Here is an 18,327-nt window from a genome sequence, read left to right on the forward strand (position 1 = left end):
GAGAGCGAGGCGGCGTATAGTACAGTGGAGAGGGGGCTCGACGGTGCACCTCTCGAGGGCCCTTGAGCTAATATCTGTACAGATTAACTGCTTCAGTTGTATTTTGGTCACGGGGATCTCTCTTTGCCTTAGTGGCTTGTTGGGAGGGAGGAGGGGAGATGTGTGCTCATACAGTGTCAGTCAGATGGCTTTTTTTTCTTCCTCTAGTGCAAAAAACGGGCCCTGTTTACCCAAGAGGTCAGGAAGACAGGCTGCGTGTCATTGCGCGTTATTATTATAATTTTTTTTTTTTTTTTCTCTTTGTGGGCCGTATTTAATTCATCAGATTCCAGAACTTCCACAGCCGAGCGAGCCATCTTCACCGTCTTGCGCGCGCACACTCGGCGCGTCAATCCTCCAGGGTAAACTCGGCACACGCTGCTCCATTAGATATCAATTAAGACTGGAAGTCTCCACCTGGCTTACACACACAGACGAAACCGGCACACGCACGTGGCAATCTCGCTCCTCGGGAAGTTAGGCCAGACTGGAGCGTGGGCGAGGGCGAGCGCTCGGCGTGTCCATGCGGGTGGCACTCTTGTCCATGAGGTTAACCTTGATATGAGGCCCTGTCAGGCCTGATAATGTCAATCAATGACAAGCCCTCACAGATAACCCCTAATGTGAAGCCTAAAAAGCAAAGCTGTTTAGATCTTTAGACATGCCCTCCTTCAACAGCATATGAATTGAATTACAAGGAAATGAGCTGTGGCATTTCTTTAATAAGACTCTTAAGACATTTTGACAGCATATAAGGGCCGGTGCTGGTACAAAAAAAAAAAAGAAGCAGAAGAAGAAAGAAAACGGAATAAAAGCACTGCTGACAAAGCCTTCTCACGACAAGAGGTGTTGTGATGAGCAGATTCAAGTCACTCATGAGTGGAGGGAAGGAAAAGAGAAGTAGAGACGAGGAAAAAAGGAGTAGGGAGAAAATATTTCTTTTTTTCTCATACTACCGGAGACCTCTTAATTGATTTCCAAGGTTATGTTTCAAATTTGTTTTTCAGACAAGAGGGCCATGTGAATGAAAGTGCACCTTGAAGGGATCGTTTTTTTTGTTTGTTTTTTTTCTTGAAGTGAGGTTCTGTTAAAAAGATTGTAAGCAGTTAATAGCTGACCTGCAGCAGACAGCTGTAATGAGCCGTTCCTGGAAGGTGAAGCTAACAGCTAGCTAGTCAAAGAGAGGTTGATACTAAAGCTAACCGCTACCAGGGTAAAACCATTCCTGTCCTACAACAGTCCAAGCAGTTCATGCAAAAAAATATTTTATGAACTTTTAAGTAGTCATCATGTTTGAATGGAACAGTTATTTACATAGAGACTGATAATTATATACACTGGAAATGAAGGTAAGAGGCGGTGCGCCACCTATGAGATTCCCAAATGATTCATCCTTTGAGAATGAAGGTGTCTCTGGTTAGACTGAACAGCTAAGACAGTATGAGCATAAATAAAACAGCATTCACCTAAAACTTAATAACAATTTAGCTTTTTGCACAAAATTAATTTTACGCGAGACATTTAATATGATCAGAAATCTTGCCCCCCTCTGGAACGAGCCATTACCTTCAGCCTGAGTGTTTAAAAAATTCCTGAAAAGTTTTTTTTTTTAATTATATAACTAAATCTTGGTGATTGGAGTTGCTTTACCACATTACAAGTTTATTCTCTCTTCGCATACTTATTAGCTTCAGCTTCTGGGAGAAAAGCAAAAATGTATAAGAAATTTGCTTACTCAAACTGTTATATTTTTTAACTTTGAATCACTTTAATTTTATATCAGTCAATTTGTTTGGAAACTTCAAAAACTTTGTTCTATAAGAGGAAGTGGACAGCAGTTTTAAGGTTCCTGAAGTAACTCCATGATGGTGCAGAGAGAGTTATCTACTTCAGGTAAAATAAGACATGGTTGTGTTATTAAAAATCTAAACTTTCCCTTTCTTTTCTGTTTTTATTCCAACTCATTTGGATAAAGTCAGTCCAGTCTGTCACATTCACAGAGCCTGCTGACCTCCCCTTCTCCATGATGTTTCCCTCCTTTTTTCTCCTTGAAAAGAGAGAAGAAGGCGACATTAAGCCTTCCCCCCCAAGCCCCTGGAAAAAAAAGCATGTATTTCCAGACAGGATGCCTGGGCTGACAACATCGATCCCTGGCTACCATTAAAACATTTGCTCTGCCTGACAGACTTTCCTCTTTTGGACTTTACATGCAGGAGAATGAATCAAAGGTGCCTGTTAAAAATGTCAGTCCAAGCTGCTTGTCTGTCTGTCCAAAAATGATCAAAGGAAGTCATTTTTATCGCTTTCTCCTGCAAATTTCTGCTCTTCCACGTCTCCCTTTAATGCGGCACTATTAAATTTTTGATCAAAATACGCTGTTTACGTGGCTACGAGGGGAAGCGAAGAGAACGAGTCTTCCTGCTCGTGGGATTCAGATTTTGTAAGCCCTGTGGCTGCGGCTCATATTTGCTACAACTTTGGTTTGCGATGTGCAGCTTTTCTCTGACAAGCAGGATGGAAGTGACAACAACATTTTCTGATCACACTAGACATTTCCAAGACTTCTCTACGTGTCTGTGTGGTTGCAGACATGTGGGTAGCTGCACAATCCACTGTATATGATTATATATTGTATGTTGAGTGGCTTTGACCAATATTAAGTGTACATATGCATGTGCTCAGGTCACCACACTTAGAGCTCTGTGTCTGGTGGCTGCAGGTCACGTCAGTTTTTCTGAGAAACGCGTTGACATTTTTCACACACTGATAAAATGAAGAAGAAGAAGAAAAAAAGAAACGATCCGCAGTGAGCGCAACAAAAATGTTGTGCTTTTACACAAAAAAGTTTGACTGAGCTAAACATGACAGTGACAAGCTAAACCAGCAACATTCGTGTTTCTGAGAGTTCAGTAGATGCAAGACTGTGCCATGGCTGAATTTGAAGGTGTGATAAAACAACACTCACATTAAAAAGGTGGGTGGGGATAAAAAAAAAAGACTGAAACGATGAAACAAGCAAAGCTGCTTTGCAGGGGAAAAAAATACTGTCTATTTTGGGTCTCAGTATACAAAAGGAAGTGCTGCTAAGTTGACTCAAACAAATAAATTTGCTTTTGATAAAACCACAGCGACTACTTTTGCATTCTACACCAACCCCACTTTGTTTCCTGCATCTTTATCTTCATGACTTGCCACATTTATGAGCAAGCCTCTCACTAAATTGTCGAGCACAAACAACTGAGAGGGTTTTTTAAAAAACAGCTGCAGTTTGGATGTGATTTTTCTTTTATTATTATTATTATCTGAAAAGCGGCAGGTTAAAATGAAACTCGTGGCGTGCGCTCACCTATCCGCTCTGAAAACCAGCTGCCCGTTTTACATTTCTGCAACATTAATATTCCTCTTATTATTATTTTAAAGTGAAAACGGATACTCTGTTGAAGTGCAAATCTGATGAATTACGGGAGCAGATTGCTGCTATTAATTATTAAAACCTATTTTATAAATATTCAGGTCTGTCATGCATCTAATAATGAACGCTTTAGAGGAGGTTACTTCCTGCGCGCATCCTAATGTGTCAGAAATATCGCTTTTAATCACGCTCGTGTCAGCAAGTAAGCCAAGTTTGAGCCTGCCAACATAAAAAAATAAAAAAATAAAAAATAAAAAATAAAAATCCACCAAATCAAGGAAACTCAGGTGGCCCACGACCATGCTCATCATGGCTCTTCGATTCCCGCTGCTTCACGTGAGCCGGGTTTCTCCTGCCCCATCTGAAGACATAAGGAGAGCACCTCACCCTTCTCACCGTGGTAATTTGAATGGAGAATAATGCATCGGCAGCACTCTACCTTCTGGACACACCTAGTCCCAGCGCTACTGCTGCCATATGCTGTGTTGATACATATTCATAACACTTTCTCCTGTGTTAGAGTGTCTGTAAGCAACGGAGCCTAAAACACTTTAAGTGGGACGAAAGAGGGGACAGAAAAAGAAAGTTCTAACGTTCTTAAACACTTTAAATTCTCCTTGCTTCCAAGGTTCTCAAACCGAGGTAAAAGTATAATTGGAGGTCCTCTGGTGGCCTTTATGGGTACTCACAAAAGACTATCAAAGTCAGGACGGGACCTTAAACAGGCCGTCCATGCTCATAAAGCCTCCAAAGCAGCTGAATTAAAATGATTCTTCAAAGATGAGTGTGTCAAATATCCTCCACAGTGATAAAACGATCTGACTGAGTGCTGTGACAAACGCTTGATGGAAGTTGTTGCCACCGTCAGTTTCATAACCTAATCGATTTAGGAAGCAACTGTTTTTCACAAACAGCCAGACTGGTTTGGATAGTTATTTTTCCACTAACGAATGAAATCAACATCTGAAAACTGCTTTACATTGCTTTGAATTTTATGTATTGGAACTCTTACATGGGTTCTACGATTCCCTGTGTGTGAAAGATTCATTTAGATACCTCACATCCAGTAACAGTGCAATTAAAATATATTTTAAGCACACAGCAGCCATATTAGATGTTGAGTTTATGATTAGAAAGAAACCTTTAACTTTGAATTTCAACCTCATCTGACTTTCTGTTCTTCTAATTTGGAAATTCTGACATCTGCGTAAAAATTAAGCTGCATTTTTCAACTAAACAATGGATAAGGAAGCAATTTTTTCTTTTGTGTCTTTTCATACAAGGAGCACAATGAAAAAGTCCAAATCCTGCTTTAGAATATCCTGGCATGATAAAATTACTTTAAGGCACCAGTTTAAAAACTGCCTCGCTTCATTTCATCCAAATAAAACAAGTCTGGATGGCTGACAAAGCCTTCGGTGCTGCGTTCAAGAAGCTGTGTGAGTCAGCGCCAGCAGGCAGAGTTGGATAAACTGTCAGGTGGATAGTTTCGCTTTTACAAAATGAGTCGACGACAATGTTCAACAACCTCCATACATCTCGGCAGCACTTACACTCACCGGAGGCACACGCAGACACACACTGTGGGGCACTCTGAGATTAACACTGTCAGAGCTACAATGATACCCCTTCATTATCTGCACACGGGTCCTCCTTCATGCGCTCGCCTGCTTCACTGTCCTCTCCACTGCTTCTCTGTGGAGGTAGTAATTACTAAAGCTAACATTTCTTTTCTCTGCGTGTCTCCAGTTTCCCTCCACTTCTCTGTCTTTTCATTCGTTTTATTCAGTGCCTTGCCAGATTTTTTGCCAATACACACATCTCCACACACACACACACACACACCCACAAACAACAGTGAAGTGTGGATCAAAGCCCTGGTGTGACTCCCAGAGCCGCGAGAATATTTTCGGTGCCAAACGGATGCTCAAATAAAGACACAACGTGGGTCCCAACGTTCAGCTCAGTCATCTGGGTCAAACACGTCCAAGAGTGAGATTCTCACAGTTTAAATTACAGTGTTTTCAGAGTATTTACAAAAAGATTGCAAAAAAAATGCTTTAATTAGAAAACCTAAGCGACAATTACTTCTACTGCTGCTTATTCACTATTAGGGTTAAGATTAATGTAACAGTTACAGTAGAAAGACATTTAGTCCTCATCATTTGGATTTTGATACATAAACTTAAGTAAAAATCTTAACTTAGGTGTAATTTAAACATTCCTTTTATGCAGAATTGTATTTCTTTTTTTCAGTTCTGCTTTTTCTAAAGTAATTGTGGAAGTTTAACAAGCTGATTTTACTTTGTTAATTAGTCGAGCTATTTGCTCAAGTAGCGATTACTATCAAAAGTAATGGGCGGCACTCTTTCAGTGTCTTTGCCATGATTCTCTGGGATTTTTTTTTTTTTCTTGTAAGTGAGATAAAAATCTCTCGACCTTTTTTCAGCCAGTTACTGTCAGCGGAGGTAACAGGTGGGGGGGGGGAGGGAGGCCCCGGTGCGTTACCTCATTAAGATAACAACGGAAAACTTTACTGGTTTTGAAACCACAACTTTTTTAAAACTTCGGTAGCAGCAACTGGCCAATGCCTAACTCAGAGAAAAGCTTGATCTACTACAGCAATATCTGTTCTACTACACGTTGTCAATGTAACAGGCTGGGATCAGAGGGATGTTCCCCCTTTCATGGCATTTTTCATTATCAACAATGCATGCACTCTTTAGCTTTCTTCTTCCTCTCCCGCTGGAAATATGGCTTTATCAAAGGTGATGGCTTGCTCGGGCGCATTTTCTCAAATGTCTTCTTCAGCCTGCTTGTTCCCAAGCTGCTCTCGGGCAAACGTCACTCAGAAAAACCGGGGAAGATTTGATGGCGAGATCAAAAAGAGAGGGAAGGACAGTGTGGAGGAACAAGGAGATCGGAGGGAAAGGGTTGTTGGGATGGGGGGAGTTAGAACAGGAACGATACCCTCCTCCCTCCCCAGTGTCTGATACCAACGGGAGTGCTGAGGGTAATTCCTCCAAGCAGGGCCTGTGTTTTCAGACGCAAAGACAACAAAACGCAGAGCGCTGCCCTGAGACATCAAAATGGGCGATTTTGACTTCAGAGGGTCTTCAGATGCTTGAGGAGTTGTCAGAGTCGGGCCGTGGGGGACCAAGCACGGAGAACAGAAGGTACCAGCAGGCTGTTAACAACCAGTGCGGGAACCAAGCCAGAAAAGCCGTCTCCTCCCAAAATGCCAGTCGGCACCAGATCACTGAAGGCTTCAGCCAATCTGTAAAATCTCACCTGATCACTTTCATCTGCTGAAAGTTAAACAGCTTAAAAGTTTACCAGCTGCTCTGATGCTAAAAGAAAAAGAGCAAACTTAACACAAACACTTCAACAGGTGCCTTGAAAGGAGCAGCGGTGTGCTCTTTGAGTCACACAGAGATCCCCATCAGCGAATTAAAGACCTGCTACTTTCTTTTGGGAAGACCCGAGCTGTGTTGTGACACGCTGAGAGGGACGCTCGCATTTTCCCCCCCGTGTTGTTCTCGCTCATTCTTGGGAGCGTTAGGCTCACTCTAAATAGCCCGGAGGAGATTAGGCTGGCTCATATTCAAATGCACATTTCTCCCACTAAAAACCCCGCTCCACGAGCCGGGGGCCGAGAGGAGGCCCGCGCAGGAGCCTGCGGAGGAACGGCAAGTCAGAGGGGATCCTGTCACGCGCATAAATCAGCTGAGAGGAGAAAGCGGAGACAGAGAGGAAGAAGTGAGGGAGAAAAGGCTGAGGTAAAAAAAAAAAGAAAAGACAAACAAGTGTTGGCTCTGCTATATGGGTTTAGTTAGCTCCAGAGTTAGTGCATGAGTTATGGCTAGTGAAGGGCTGAGGGACGCTGTATTTATGAGGGGACTGAGTGAGTGTTAAATCCCTGGTAAGAAATAAAGTCGTCCCTGAGCGAACGGGGGAAACATTTCACTCGGTCTAAGAGGTGCCTTGGAAAAAAATGAAAGCCATCCCTCTTCCTGAGGAAGCGCTGTTTAGTATTCCCCTAAATTGCTTTATTTCTTTTAAAAATGCTGCAGAGCACATCCAGGCACGAGATTCCCACATTATGAAAGCTTTGGAGGGAAAATACCACCATTTTATGGTAGTTAGATGAAAAAAAAACAAACAAGTATAACGTGGTATTTTTTTTATAATATTTTAATCAGAAAAGCAACAACTATTCTCATCTCAGCTACAATTATTTACAGTTAGAAAAATGTTATCTATAACATTGTCAGATTTTGAGATACCAAACTTAATTAAACATCTTCTAGCAATCTACTCTTTATATAGCAACACAAACAAGTTGATATGAATCAGAGTGTTTGTCTGGGTGGAGCCTTAAGTCTTAATAATCCTGGACGTTTTTCCAAACAGAAAAGTTGTCTTTGTTGTCAGGGAGTTAAAAGTGTTCTTTCAACCAGCTGACTGACAGTGCACAGAAACAGTCAGGGGAGGGGCAGCGCCATGTTACATTATGCAGTCATCTCTTTAAAAAGGCTCTAAACTGCAGGATTAATATGATGAAAAATTCAATATCCTAAAACTCTTAATGCTTAAACACGTCCAGCTACCGAACCTGCATCTTTGAGTATGTGAAAGGTCTCGAGTGAGCATACACTAAAGCATGTGTTCACAACTCAAGGAGAGGAAAAGACTCTGATTCCTCTAAAATTGCATGCAGATTCGCCGAGGGATCCTTGGCTAAGCAGAGGCTGCCAAAATACATACTGCACTTGTTGCAGAGGAAGAGTTCATCCAGGAGTTTTCCATTGTGGTTTTACTCAGGGAAGAGAAGTCACTTTCAATCCAAATATTCCCTATTATTTTTCTAACTAAATTAATATTATAACCATTCATCCAGTTGTGTAATTCTTTGGGAAGAAAAAAAAAGAACACATCGCATGTTAAACAGATTTGGGAGGCTAGAAACAAAGGAAGGCTCATGACCAGAGGAAGAGGAAAAGCTTTAACTTTGCACATTGTGCACGTCCAAGTTTCACACAGACCCCTCTCCAAACCCCTGCAGTAGTAATAACAATTATTACTTAAAAAGGCAATATTTTTACATTAACTTAAAAGGCTATATCTTTTTCTTCCCCTCAAGCCTGTGCGGCCTCACTTACCCTAAGTATCTTCATAAATCAGCGGTTACTGTTAACATGTACTCCACAATTCAGTCATCAATCTCCTACCAGGTCAGAGTGAAAACAGAGGGGGAAATGTCTGCTTAGTAAAATGTCTCTCTTGTGAATGCTGCTACCACCACCCACTACTCAAAGACAGAAACACACACACACACACACACAGACGCACACACACAATGTGTGCACAGAGCAGCAGCATATAGAGCACATCAGTTAAATAATAAACACGCGCCCGGCACACGGCAACTGGAGCGATCCTATGGGACGCGGGAGCGGTTGCCAGATCGCCACGGTGATGCAAGCCAAATTCAATTGTCACTCTGCTGCTCCCATTTGTTCTCAAAACAAATAAACAGCGAAAGCGGGGAGTTGGAGAGCCGGGCCAACTTCTGCCTCCACGAGAAATCTCAGGCCCGAGCCGAGAGGCGCTCGGCTGCCTGAGACACAGACGGCGGCAGGGCCACATGGAAACCTCTGTTTACGTTCACACACAGTGTGTGTTTATTTAAGCAAAGAGGGAGAAAATCGAATTGTACCACAAGGAGGATTATTCTTCTCTCCAAGAGGAAAGAAAGAACTCTTTAGGGATTGTCTTTTTTTTTTTTTAACAATTGCTATTTACATGAGCTAAAAGTAGAAAATCCCTCCAGTGACGAAGCACTTCATCACAATATAAGCACTAAAACAACCGGATGGATTTCAAGTAAGTCTGCTGACAACACCGTGACAAATCCAAAAAGATCTGAACTTTTTCTACTTTTTAAAAGTCATGTTTTAGTGGCTAAACTTAATAAAAACACTCCAAATAAAGTTGCTATATTTTAAAGTTGAGCTTAAAAACATTCACCCTGATGGAATGTTAGGTAATTAAATGTTCTCTGCAAATGAGTGAAAATGTAATTCAAAATAAAAAAAAGTAATTCAATGGACTTTTTATTTTTAAAAAAAGCTTTCCTTTGACTCAGAGTGATAAATGTGACACATGGATCGACAAGGCCTGACATAACAAGTCAGAGAGAGAACTTAAACACAAAGGAACATTTCAGCTCTAAATGTCTGAATGTGTACAAAAACTCGCTAAATGTTTTCCAGAAAACACACATTACACCTGCTGTTTCCTGACTCTCACGTGCACTGTCTTTGACACCACCCACCACATCACTACACATGCGTGCCAACTGCAAATAGTAGCAAACTCGTTCACCAGTACGTAACACCCAACTTGTGAGTGTGCGTGCGTGCGCGTGGATTGCGGCGTGGGTGTGTGTGTGGGTCTGTGGGGAGGGGTGGGGGTGGGGGTGGAGGGTTAGAGGAAGGTGTGTATGTGTTGGTGTGAGTCTTACCTGGCAGCAAAGCGCCCTCAGTGCTCTGTCTCACCTCTCCCTCCTGCCCTGGAAGAATTCTCTCCACAAAGCAAGGCATTTTCTCCACAACTGCTCTCTGCCAAGGCTCTGCTCCCTCTCTCCCCCTTCTCCCTCCCTCTCTCCTTCTCACTCCTTACCTCTTTCCCACTCTGTCCTCCTCTTCTCTTGTCTGTCTCTCCTCCCTCCTTGCCCTCCCCCTCTGCCTGTTCTCACAGATGTCGAGGCTGCGCGAGTTTACCCACATTACCAGTAGGGGTCCTTCATCGCCCTTCCCCACCCCACAACCTCGTGGGAGAACAACGCGCGCCCACACACACACACACACACACGCAGGCCACTTAACGGGTGCCCTCCTGTCACTGCTACAATGAGAGCCCGGTGCAGCACACTCAGAGAGAGAGAGAGAAAAAGAGAGAGAGAGAGAGAGACAGGTGTGAAGTGGGTGGTGTGCAGCAGGGGTTGGCCCTCGGCCCTTTCCAGACCCGCACAGCCCTGAGAAGCTCCTCAAGTGGGGTAGTACAGTAGTAGTGGATCACACAAGCTCACATACACTCACGGGGATATGAGCACACAGATTGACTTACGGCAGATCCCTCAGAGCCGGCAGCACATGAGGAGAGACAGACACTGTTTGTGGGCACGCACACTTTCACTCGTTCTTAACACACACACACACACACTCGCGTGCAAATACAGAGCACAACTACTGCTGCTGCCGCTGTTGACAGTGATAACATGTGCTTTGTGCCTACTGTGTGTGTGAGAGCGTGCATGTACGAATACACACGGATGTATTCAAGCAGATGCCTATCGTATTTCAGGTCTCTGCTCTGTTCAGGTTTTTATTTTTTTGTGCTTTAAAAAAAGAAAGCTGTGCTCATTGACACCGGCATGTTAGATTTGGAGGCTCTCGGTCAGTGTGCAGTGGGAAATTTCTAGTTTCTCTTCTAGTTGTGGGGGCAATTTTCACATTGCAATATCAATACTGGACAATATTAGCTGTGTGAAGAATGCCGTACCTCCTCTTTCCTTTGAAATGGGTAAAGAGTTCCCTCAAACAAGAGATTATGATCAAGAGATGCACCGATAAGAGCTTTGTGGCCAGAGTCTGATTTTTATGACAATTAGTGAACAATCATTTATCAATACCTTGTACAAAGTATATCTAATGGCAAGAATCAGCCATATTAATAATGTCATATGTGATTTGAATGATAACCTAAACTGATCGTGTATAAAACTCATAAAACTTTTGTTTAATTGGTTTTGTTACCCAATTTTTCCACTATTGGCTTTAAGAGAGCATCACCAAAAGTGTTTTAAGATATAATCCTTGTGTGCAGTTAAGCAACACGGCGACACTACTTTGTGTAACTGTTATACTAATGTAGTTTAAATAGCTTATGTATGCCCAAAAAGTAATATTTTATTAAATTTTTATCAGCAACTTAGTTATTGTCCTGATGAATACAAGAATATATTGTATTTATCATAAATTGGCATAAAATGTTATAACATAAAATGTATAGCATAAAATATTATAACATTTTATTGATGCTGTTTTCATCCCAAAGCAATATTTTGCTAATCATGACTTCAATCCATCAGCATTTCATACTTTTGTGGATTTTGCTGTTTTAACTCTTTAACAACTTTTGAAGTTCGTCTGACACGTCTTTCTACTGAAAAGGCTGATTTTGAGTCTTCTTCCAACATAAATAAATTTCAAACTGAAGAGTGTGTTTGGCAAGTGAGCACAATTGGCAGATTTTCAGCTTGACCAACCTTGACCAGCAGTTCCCTCAAAGTCAAAAATCCAGGCCTGCACTATGACAAAGTGTATGATGCATTTACTGACTAGAAAATAATTTGTTCAGAGGGTCAGTGGCAGTCAAGCTGAAAGTGGGCAATTCAGTTAGCAAAGTTTTGTCTGAATTTCTCCACAGATTGTAAAAAAAAAAAAAAAAAAAAATATTTGAGAACAGTGAAAAGTTCAACAAACAAGCAAAAGCAGTAAAACAAAAACTGCATGGAACTTGATCCCTCATTTTTATCAAATATTGCCCAACTTTTATGGTGCTTTAAAATGTGGGGAGATTGCATGCCCTGGCAGGTTCAGAACAGTAATTATCAAGCCGAGCGTGCATAAGGTCCTGTTTTTCCATTTATTGCTGCCTGAAACAGGATAAGGGTATCTGCATTCAAGGCGTAATATCCCGGACCTGCAGTTGGAATCATTTGAACAGAGGGTGGATCGCCTTTATTTGAGTCAAACAAAACCCTCTAATGACACAAAAAAAAGTAGCTGGCGGTTTCAGCTTCCACACCCAATCAGGCCGCCGTGAAAATGTTGGCAATGGTTAATAAATAAAATAGGATTTTGTTAATCCAGGACACGGATGTTGAATAAACCACAAACTTTATTTAAGGGTGACGAGGTTGTGCTTTTAGTTGTATCACGTTTTGCATCAGTTGCAAATCTCCCCTCACAGCAAAACTGAAATCAAATACAGGCTTTTTTTAGGTTGATAAAGGAAACCCGTGTGTATTTACTGGAAATAAGAATGATGCACTAGGTTCATCGTGCTTGAATGCAGCCCCTGTATTAAATGTGGGAAGGAGAAGTATCACAAGGACATGTAAAACATACCTTAAATAGACTACAAATGAAGTCACTTAACACCCACTCGTTCCCTCGCCACCCCGTGCTCTGTCTGTCTTCAACAAAAAGCTTGTGTTTGACTGTCTCCCTCGCTCTGGTTCATAGTTGCCTTTTTGCTTTTTAAACAGACACCTTGCCTGTCTCTGCGCGGGAAAGCGAGGCACATTTATCCTTAAATGGCTCCTTTTGACAACTGATCTGTAAATACAAGCCGATATGCGACTTCCCTCTTTCTCTCAGCTTTTTTTTTTTTTTTTTTTTTTGCTGCCTGACTTTCTCTCTTTCTCCAGTCAGACACACGCAGGCACACACACCTACACGCACACGCCCACAATCTGAAGGTCTTCCTATGACCCCCCTCACACACGCATCCACACATTTAACCCCGCATCCCCCTCCCTAACTTCCCCAACTCCATTCCCTCTCTGCCACTATAAAAACACAAATATGCCATAACTCAGGCAGCGCTGCCACATCGCCTCCATCTTGCCCTGTACCGGGGAGGGGGAGGCCTCTCAGGAAGGTCACCAACAAATGGTTTTCCGATTCACTGCCCCTGAAATAATTTTGTGTATTAAAACCTGAATCTGCACTTTCTGGCCTGAAAGCTTTTCTAATTATTCCGGTGTCCTTGGGACAGACACAGATCCTTCACACGCCGGGGGAAACAAGCTATAGAGCAACCACTACAGCCACAAACACACCCCCACCCCCTGCCTCCACCCCATCCACACACACACACCCTCCTCACCCCTTAGCGCCACCTCCTCCCTTCCTCCCTTTCTCTATCCCTCCATCTCCCCACCTCCTCTCTTCTCTGCTCTCCTCTCCTCTTTACAGCCCCCTCTTCCCTCCCTCCCCAATCTGTTTTCAAAGCGTGTCTGTCCTTTATTAAATTGTTTTCTTTTCCACATTATCAGTTGCCATGGAGACCTCATCTCTCGGATTATTTGAATTTCATTATATCTATTGATTTGGGAGCATTTCATCTTTTTTATTGTTTTTCTGTCAATTTTCGAAACGAATAACCATCTAATTTGCGTCAGCGCTGATTACGTTCGTCCCTCAATAGAGGTCGGCAGCTGCGCCAGGGAAACAAATCAATGGAAAAACATCATAAAACTCGAAAGTACAATCAACCAGGATATGGGTGACATTCCGTGGTTGCTGAAACGAAGTCATCAAAAAATATATACTTTTTTTTCCCTCCTCTGCGCCTGTCTACGTGTATACGTGCGTGTGTGTGTGTGTGTGTGCATGAGGGGAGAGTGAGGAGGACACATATGTGTCTGGGTAAATATATTACTATATTTCAGTAGATAATATACTATGGTAAATTTCCATACTGATAACAGCCCCTCCCTGTCTGACTAAAACAAAAATTGCTTACTGTATCTAAATAATTTATGTAATTTTAGCATTTCTATATAAATTTTTTAATAAGCTGCTCGGAGCAAAGTGGCCATTAACAAAACACACAGCTGTCCAATGGGCTAAGCCCAGCAGATCAATTGCACTTTTTTATGACATGATAAAATGCTTTTAAAGCAATTTACACAAATATGGAAAAAATGACTTCATGGGCTTCATTTATTCATTAGGACGTGTATTAGCGAGAGAAGGGGAACGAGAAAATCTTACAAAAAGCCAGACAGGAGAGATCGTCTTGGCCCTAACTGGAACGGACTTGCTGCCCTCTCCACAAGGACATAAAGTTTCATTACTGATGCACGCAGTCAAAGGCAATTTAGCAAACACAGTGTGCAAAAGAAAACATCAGCATATTGCAAGTGTTCTTGTATTAGGGCGAACCTTGCTTGTTGTTTTCCAATTTTTATTCTTTTTTTTATGGGGGAGCAAGCAGGTAGGGAAGTGATGGATTCCCCCCCCCCATCACCCTGACCCAAAAGCTAAGTGGAAGTAGCCTCACTCGCTGGGATGCATGAATCCTGGCCTGCAAATCGAAGCCAAACTGAGAACTACACAGCAAGGCCCTGCAAGCTGAGCCTCAGCTTTAGTAGCTTATTATGGGGAGAAGCACCAACACATACACATATGTAAAAGGCGTCTGGATGGTTGGTGGTGGGGTCGGGGGCAGGATGGTGGGGAAGGGGGGCATTTAGAAGCTAATCTTATTTCAAAGCATCCTCTTCATGTGAGCCTGAGCTGCTCCTGGTAAAGGCTCCATGTTTGCAACACATGTCTGCATTCGACAAAGCTTGTCCTGCTCAGGCCTTTAAAATGGGGGGTGCTAGCAAATTAGCTTTTTATATTTATTTGTGCGTGGGTGTGTCAGATGGGGGCTCCGGGGGGGGATCTAATTTTCTAAGGCACCAGTTCTTGATCTGAGTGGAGAGGAAGAAAAAAGAAAAAGGCTAAATGTTTAGGAGTCACGATTCTTCTCCTGATTGCCCTGGCTGTCTAAGTTGTGCAAAACATGACCCTCCCCTCCCTCAGCCACGACAGAAACACGGGCGACTGGATAAACACTATTTTATGCACTGACTAGATGAATCGCCAGACAGTGATTACAGTCCTCTTCTCGCCCCGACAAAGCTCCACGATGCAGGCATATTCTGACACCAAACCGCACCAGCGTATGGTGTAGGTAACGCTGCAGGTGCCCGACACGTTCGTCAGTGTCTCTCCCAATCGGGCAAATATAAATATTAGACTCTAACATCAATGAAATGCCCTCTCCTGCCTTCTGTGATGTAGCTGACACAGGACCTGTTGGTCAGTGCTGTTGCGTGCCGTCGAATGCTGCTGCAGCAGGCTTTGTGCCGAAAGTTTGAGGATTTTTTCTTTTTGCTACCCTTGCAGTTTGGGCTTCCCTCTCGCCAACAAAATAAAAATAACAAGCGTGCGACGCAAACTAAACATTCCCACACAGCCGCTCGCTGCGGAGGCTGACACCAACATGTCGGACGCAGACAACAAAGTACAGAGGCAGCGTTTAAAAGAAACGCTGAGAGGGAAATTACAAGTCAAGACAATGTAATATATAGTTCCAGGTTCATCAGAAAAAGACGACATTTTTGTAAACTTTTTAGCCAAACTGAGATTTGTCATTTTTTCTGTTTTTAGGGGAAAAAAAAGTTTCATGAATCATAAAGTGTTTTAAAGAACTTGTATTTATCACAGAATAATTGAGGTTTGACTTTTCCATGATTTGCAGCTTTTGTGGTTTTATATCTGATTTTGATGCCGATTTAGTGCCAAATTTCACCTTATTGTAATTTCACAATAAGAGTTTAAAAAATCTTGAACTTTTAAGTGATTCTTCTTCAGAGTAGAATTATCCTTTTTCAGGTGTGATCATTTCGTTTACCTTCGCTTAGCCAGTCAGATGCACATGAACGAGTTTGTGTTGTTAGCGGAAAATTATGAACCAGTCGTGGTATTTTCGCAGTGTCAGATCAGAATAAGCATTTTAGATTTTGAATTAAAGATGATCAAATACATTCCAGACTCATTAAAAATATTGAAAGGTCACCTTAGTTTAGGGCCACTCAAAACTCCAAAGTAGATGTCAACTTTAGCATTATTAGCAGGTAACTGTGAGCTAGTTTCAGTATTCTCATTGATTACATATCTTTAGTATATTATCTCTCACTCTTGAAGTACTAAAACTGATTGCTGTTAAAAGATTTAAAAGTGACAGAGATTCTGTAATCACTTGTCGAACAAAAAAAATACCGTTAGCTGGCTCTGTCAACACAACAGTCTGACTCAAGAACCACTTCCCGGCTTTCTTCAAAATAAGAGCGAGCTGAATCGCACTTTTTGAGAGATACATTTCACTTTGAAGAGAAATACTGTAGCATTTCAAATATCGCGGCATCTTGTGCTATGAGATCTCCTGTTACATCCCTCCTCTACAGCAATCCATCTGCCTGGACCGTGCCCCAAAAGTGGTGCAGTAAACCATGTTGTCAGTGTCCGAGCTCTAAAAAGCCCAATTACAGAAGACCTCGACTGAATAATTTAAAGAGCATAATTATTGACCTCTATCTGAATTCCTCTGAAAGGTACATTAAGATATAGAAAAGCACAGGAGGTGGAAGAGGAACCGAGGGTAAGAGAGTGTGTGTCTCCCCAGGCCTCTCTAATGCACTCTCCTGCTGTACTCTAACTTCCTGTGGACCCCTAATGTGCCCACTGCTCACTGGCCTGATGAACACTGCAGTTAATGAGGCCCCTGTTACTGAAATGAAGTATCTATGAAAAAAAATCAACAGGCATTACTCTCAATCTGAATCCTGCCCACTTCAGTTTAAGACACATTTTTGACACAAGATGCGCATTGGTTGGAAATCTGCAAGCATGCAGACATTTTAGAGAAAAAGTAGGTTTTGGTGAGCTGAACTGGAATTAAAGCAGATCAGTTGACAGAAGCTAAAATAAGGAGTTATAATTGGACAGAATTAGGAAAAAAAATAACATATTAAAAATTTGTCTAAGTGTGGGGCTGGGTTTGTGCTACATGTGCATGTCCGTGAATGTGGTCGTATGTGTGAATAGCAGGAGGGAGAGGGAGAGGGGCTGGTTGCTTGGAGCTGGCTTGAGGGGGGAGGATCTAGCAAGATGAGACCTTTTTAATTAAAGGAAAATATTTGTGTTTGCGTAATATCGCTGATGGAACCTGGAACAATTTAGAGAATTCTGCTTCCTAAATGGCTTGCTCTTTAAAGTGATTTGGGGTATTTCCAATCCTCTTTGCATACATGCATTTTTAAAATTTCAATTACGCTCTGCAGCTCTTAAGATTCACAACTTCTATGTGTTTTTTTTTCTTTTTTTGTGCGAACACGACATTTCCTGCTATGGACAATTCAAAAACTTAAAGTGTTTATCTGCCGCAAGATGCTGCCGTCTCCGCTGTGTTCCAGTCCGAGAGGATAGAGGGCAGTGAAATAATTAGGCGACTTCTGCAGTATCCTGAATGCCAAGGACAGGTGGATTAAAGTATTAAAACAATCGCATTTCAGTCTTGAAATAGTCCAGTGCACGACTCAGCACCATGCGCCTCTGTTCAAGTTCAGCTGCCAGCTCCATAACGCCACAGGAGAGGGCTGGGAGGGAAAAAAAAAATCCCAATCCCATTAGCTACGTACATCTCAGCAGACCTGCTGTAAACGTGAGCAAATCTCACTGATGATTATCCCCTCCCCAAAGCTCTCAGATGATAATACATAATCGAACGATGCAGAGGTTTTCGGTATAATCACACCGTCAATTTGGGCCTCCCCCCCATTTGTGTCAGATTCTGCTCTAACTGGAGACACCAGAGGACACATTTACCCCACAGTTTTCTTCAATTAGAGATGAGAGTCACCTACATTAGGGGAAAATTATTTAAGGAAATGGTTGAAGCTATTTGCAGATCTATTCTATTTACCGCGCAAACATTTATCAGGTCAGCAGGGTAACATTGGGTAAGTGGATGCTTTACTGGAAAACTCAGAGGTTAAAAGTGCAACTGACAATGTTTAAAATGATTGAATAAAATACAGATTATACCAGTAACATGGATCTAAATAAAATTTGAATCTTGAAAACTTTTTATTAATGAGCTTGCTAGCATTATTTGAATTACTCCTTATCAGCAAATGAAACAGATCCTTCGGAGATAGTAGATTCATTTCGTCAAGTAAGAAGCTCTTC

General features: G+C 42.1%; 1 protein-coding gene across 8 annotated transcripts in view; it reads right to left on the reverse strand.

The window, feature by feature from the left end:
- The window catches only part of casz1 (castor zinc finger 1), a 215,705-nt gene that overhangs the window by 51,671 nt on the left and 145,707 nt on the right, over positions 1-18,327 (reverse strand). For 4 of the 8 annotated variants that reach the window (XM_023327809.1, XM_023327473.1, XM_023327761.1 and 1 more), the window contains exon 1: positions 9,978-10,082. The exons of the other annotated variants lie outside the window; for them this stretch is intronic. In XM_023327809.1, coding sequence (XP_023183577.1) covers positions 9,978-10,056 — 79 coding nt within the window. In that variant the 5' untranslated portion in view covers positions 10,057-10,082. Of the gene's footprint in view, positions 1-9,977; positions 10,083-18,327 lie in introns of those variants that run through there. 8 annotated transcript variants of the gene reach the window in all.

Source organism: Xiphophorus maculatus, chromosome 1 (assembly GCF_002775205.1).
Source record: "Xiphophorus maculatus strain JP 163 A chromosome 1, X_maculatus-5.0-male, whole genome shotgun sequence".
Taxonomy (NCBI): Eukaryota; Metazoa; Chordata; class Actinopteri; order Cyprinodontiformes; family Poeciliidae; genus Xiphophorus; species Xiphophorus maculatus.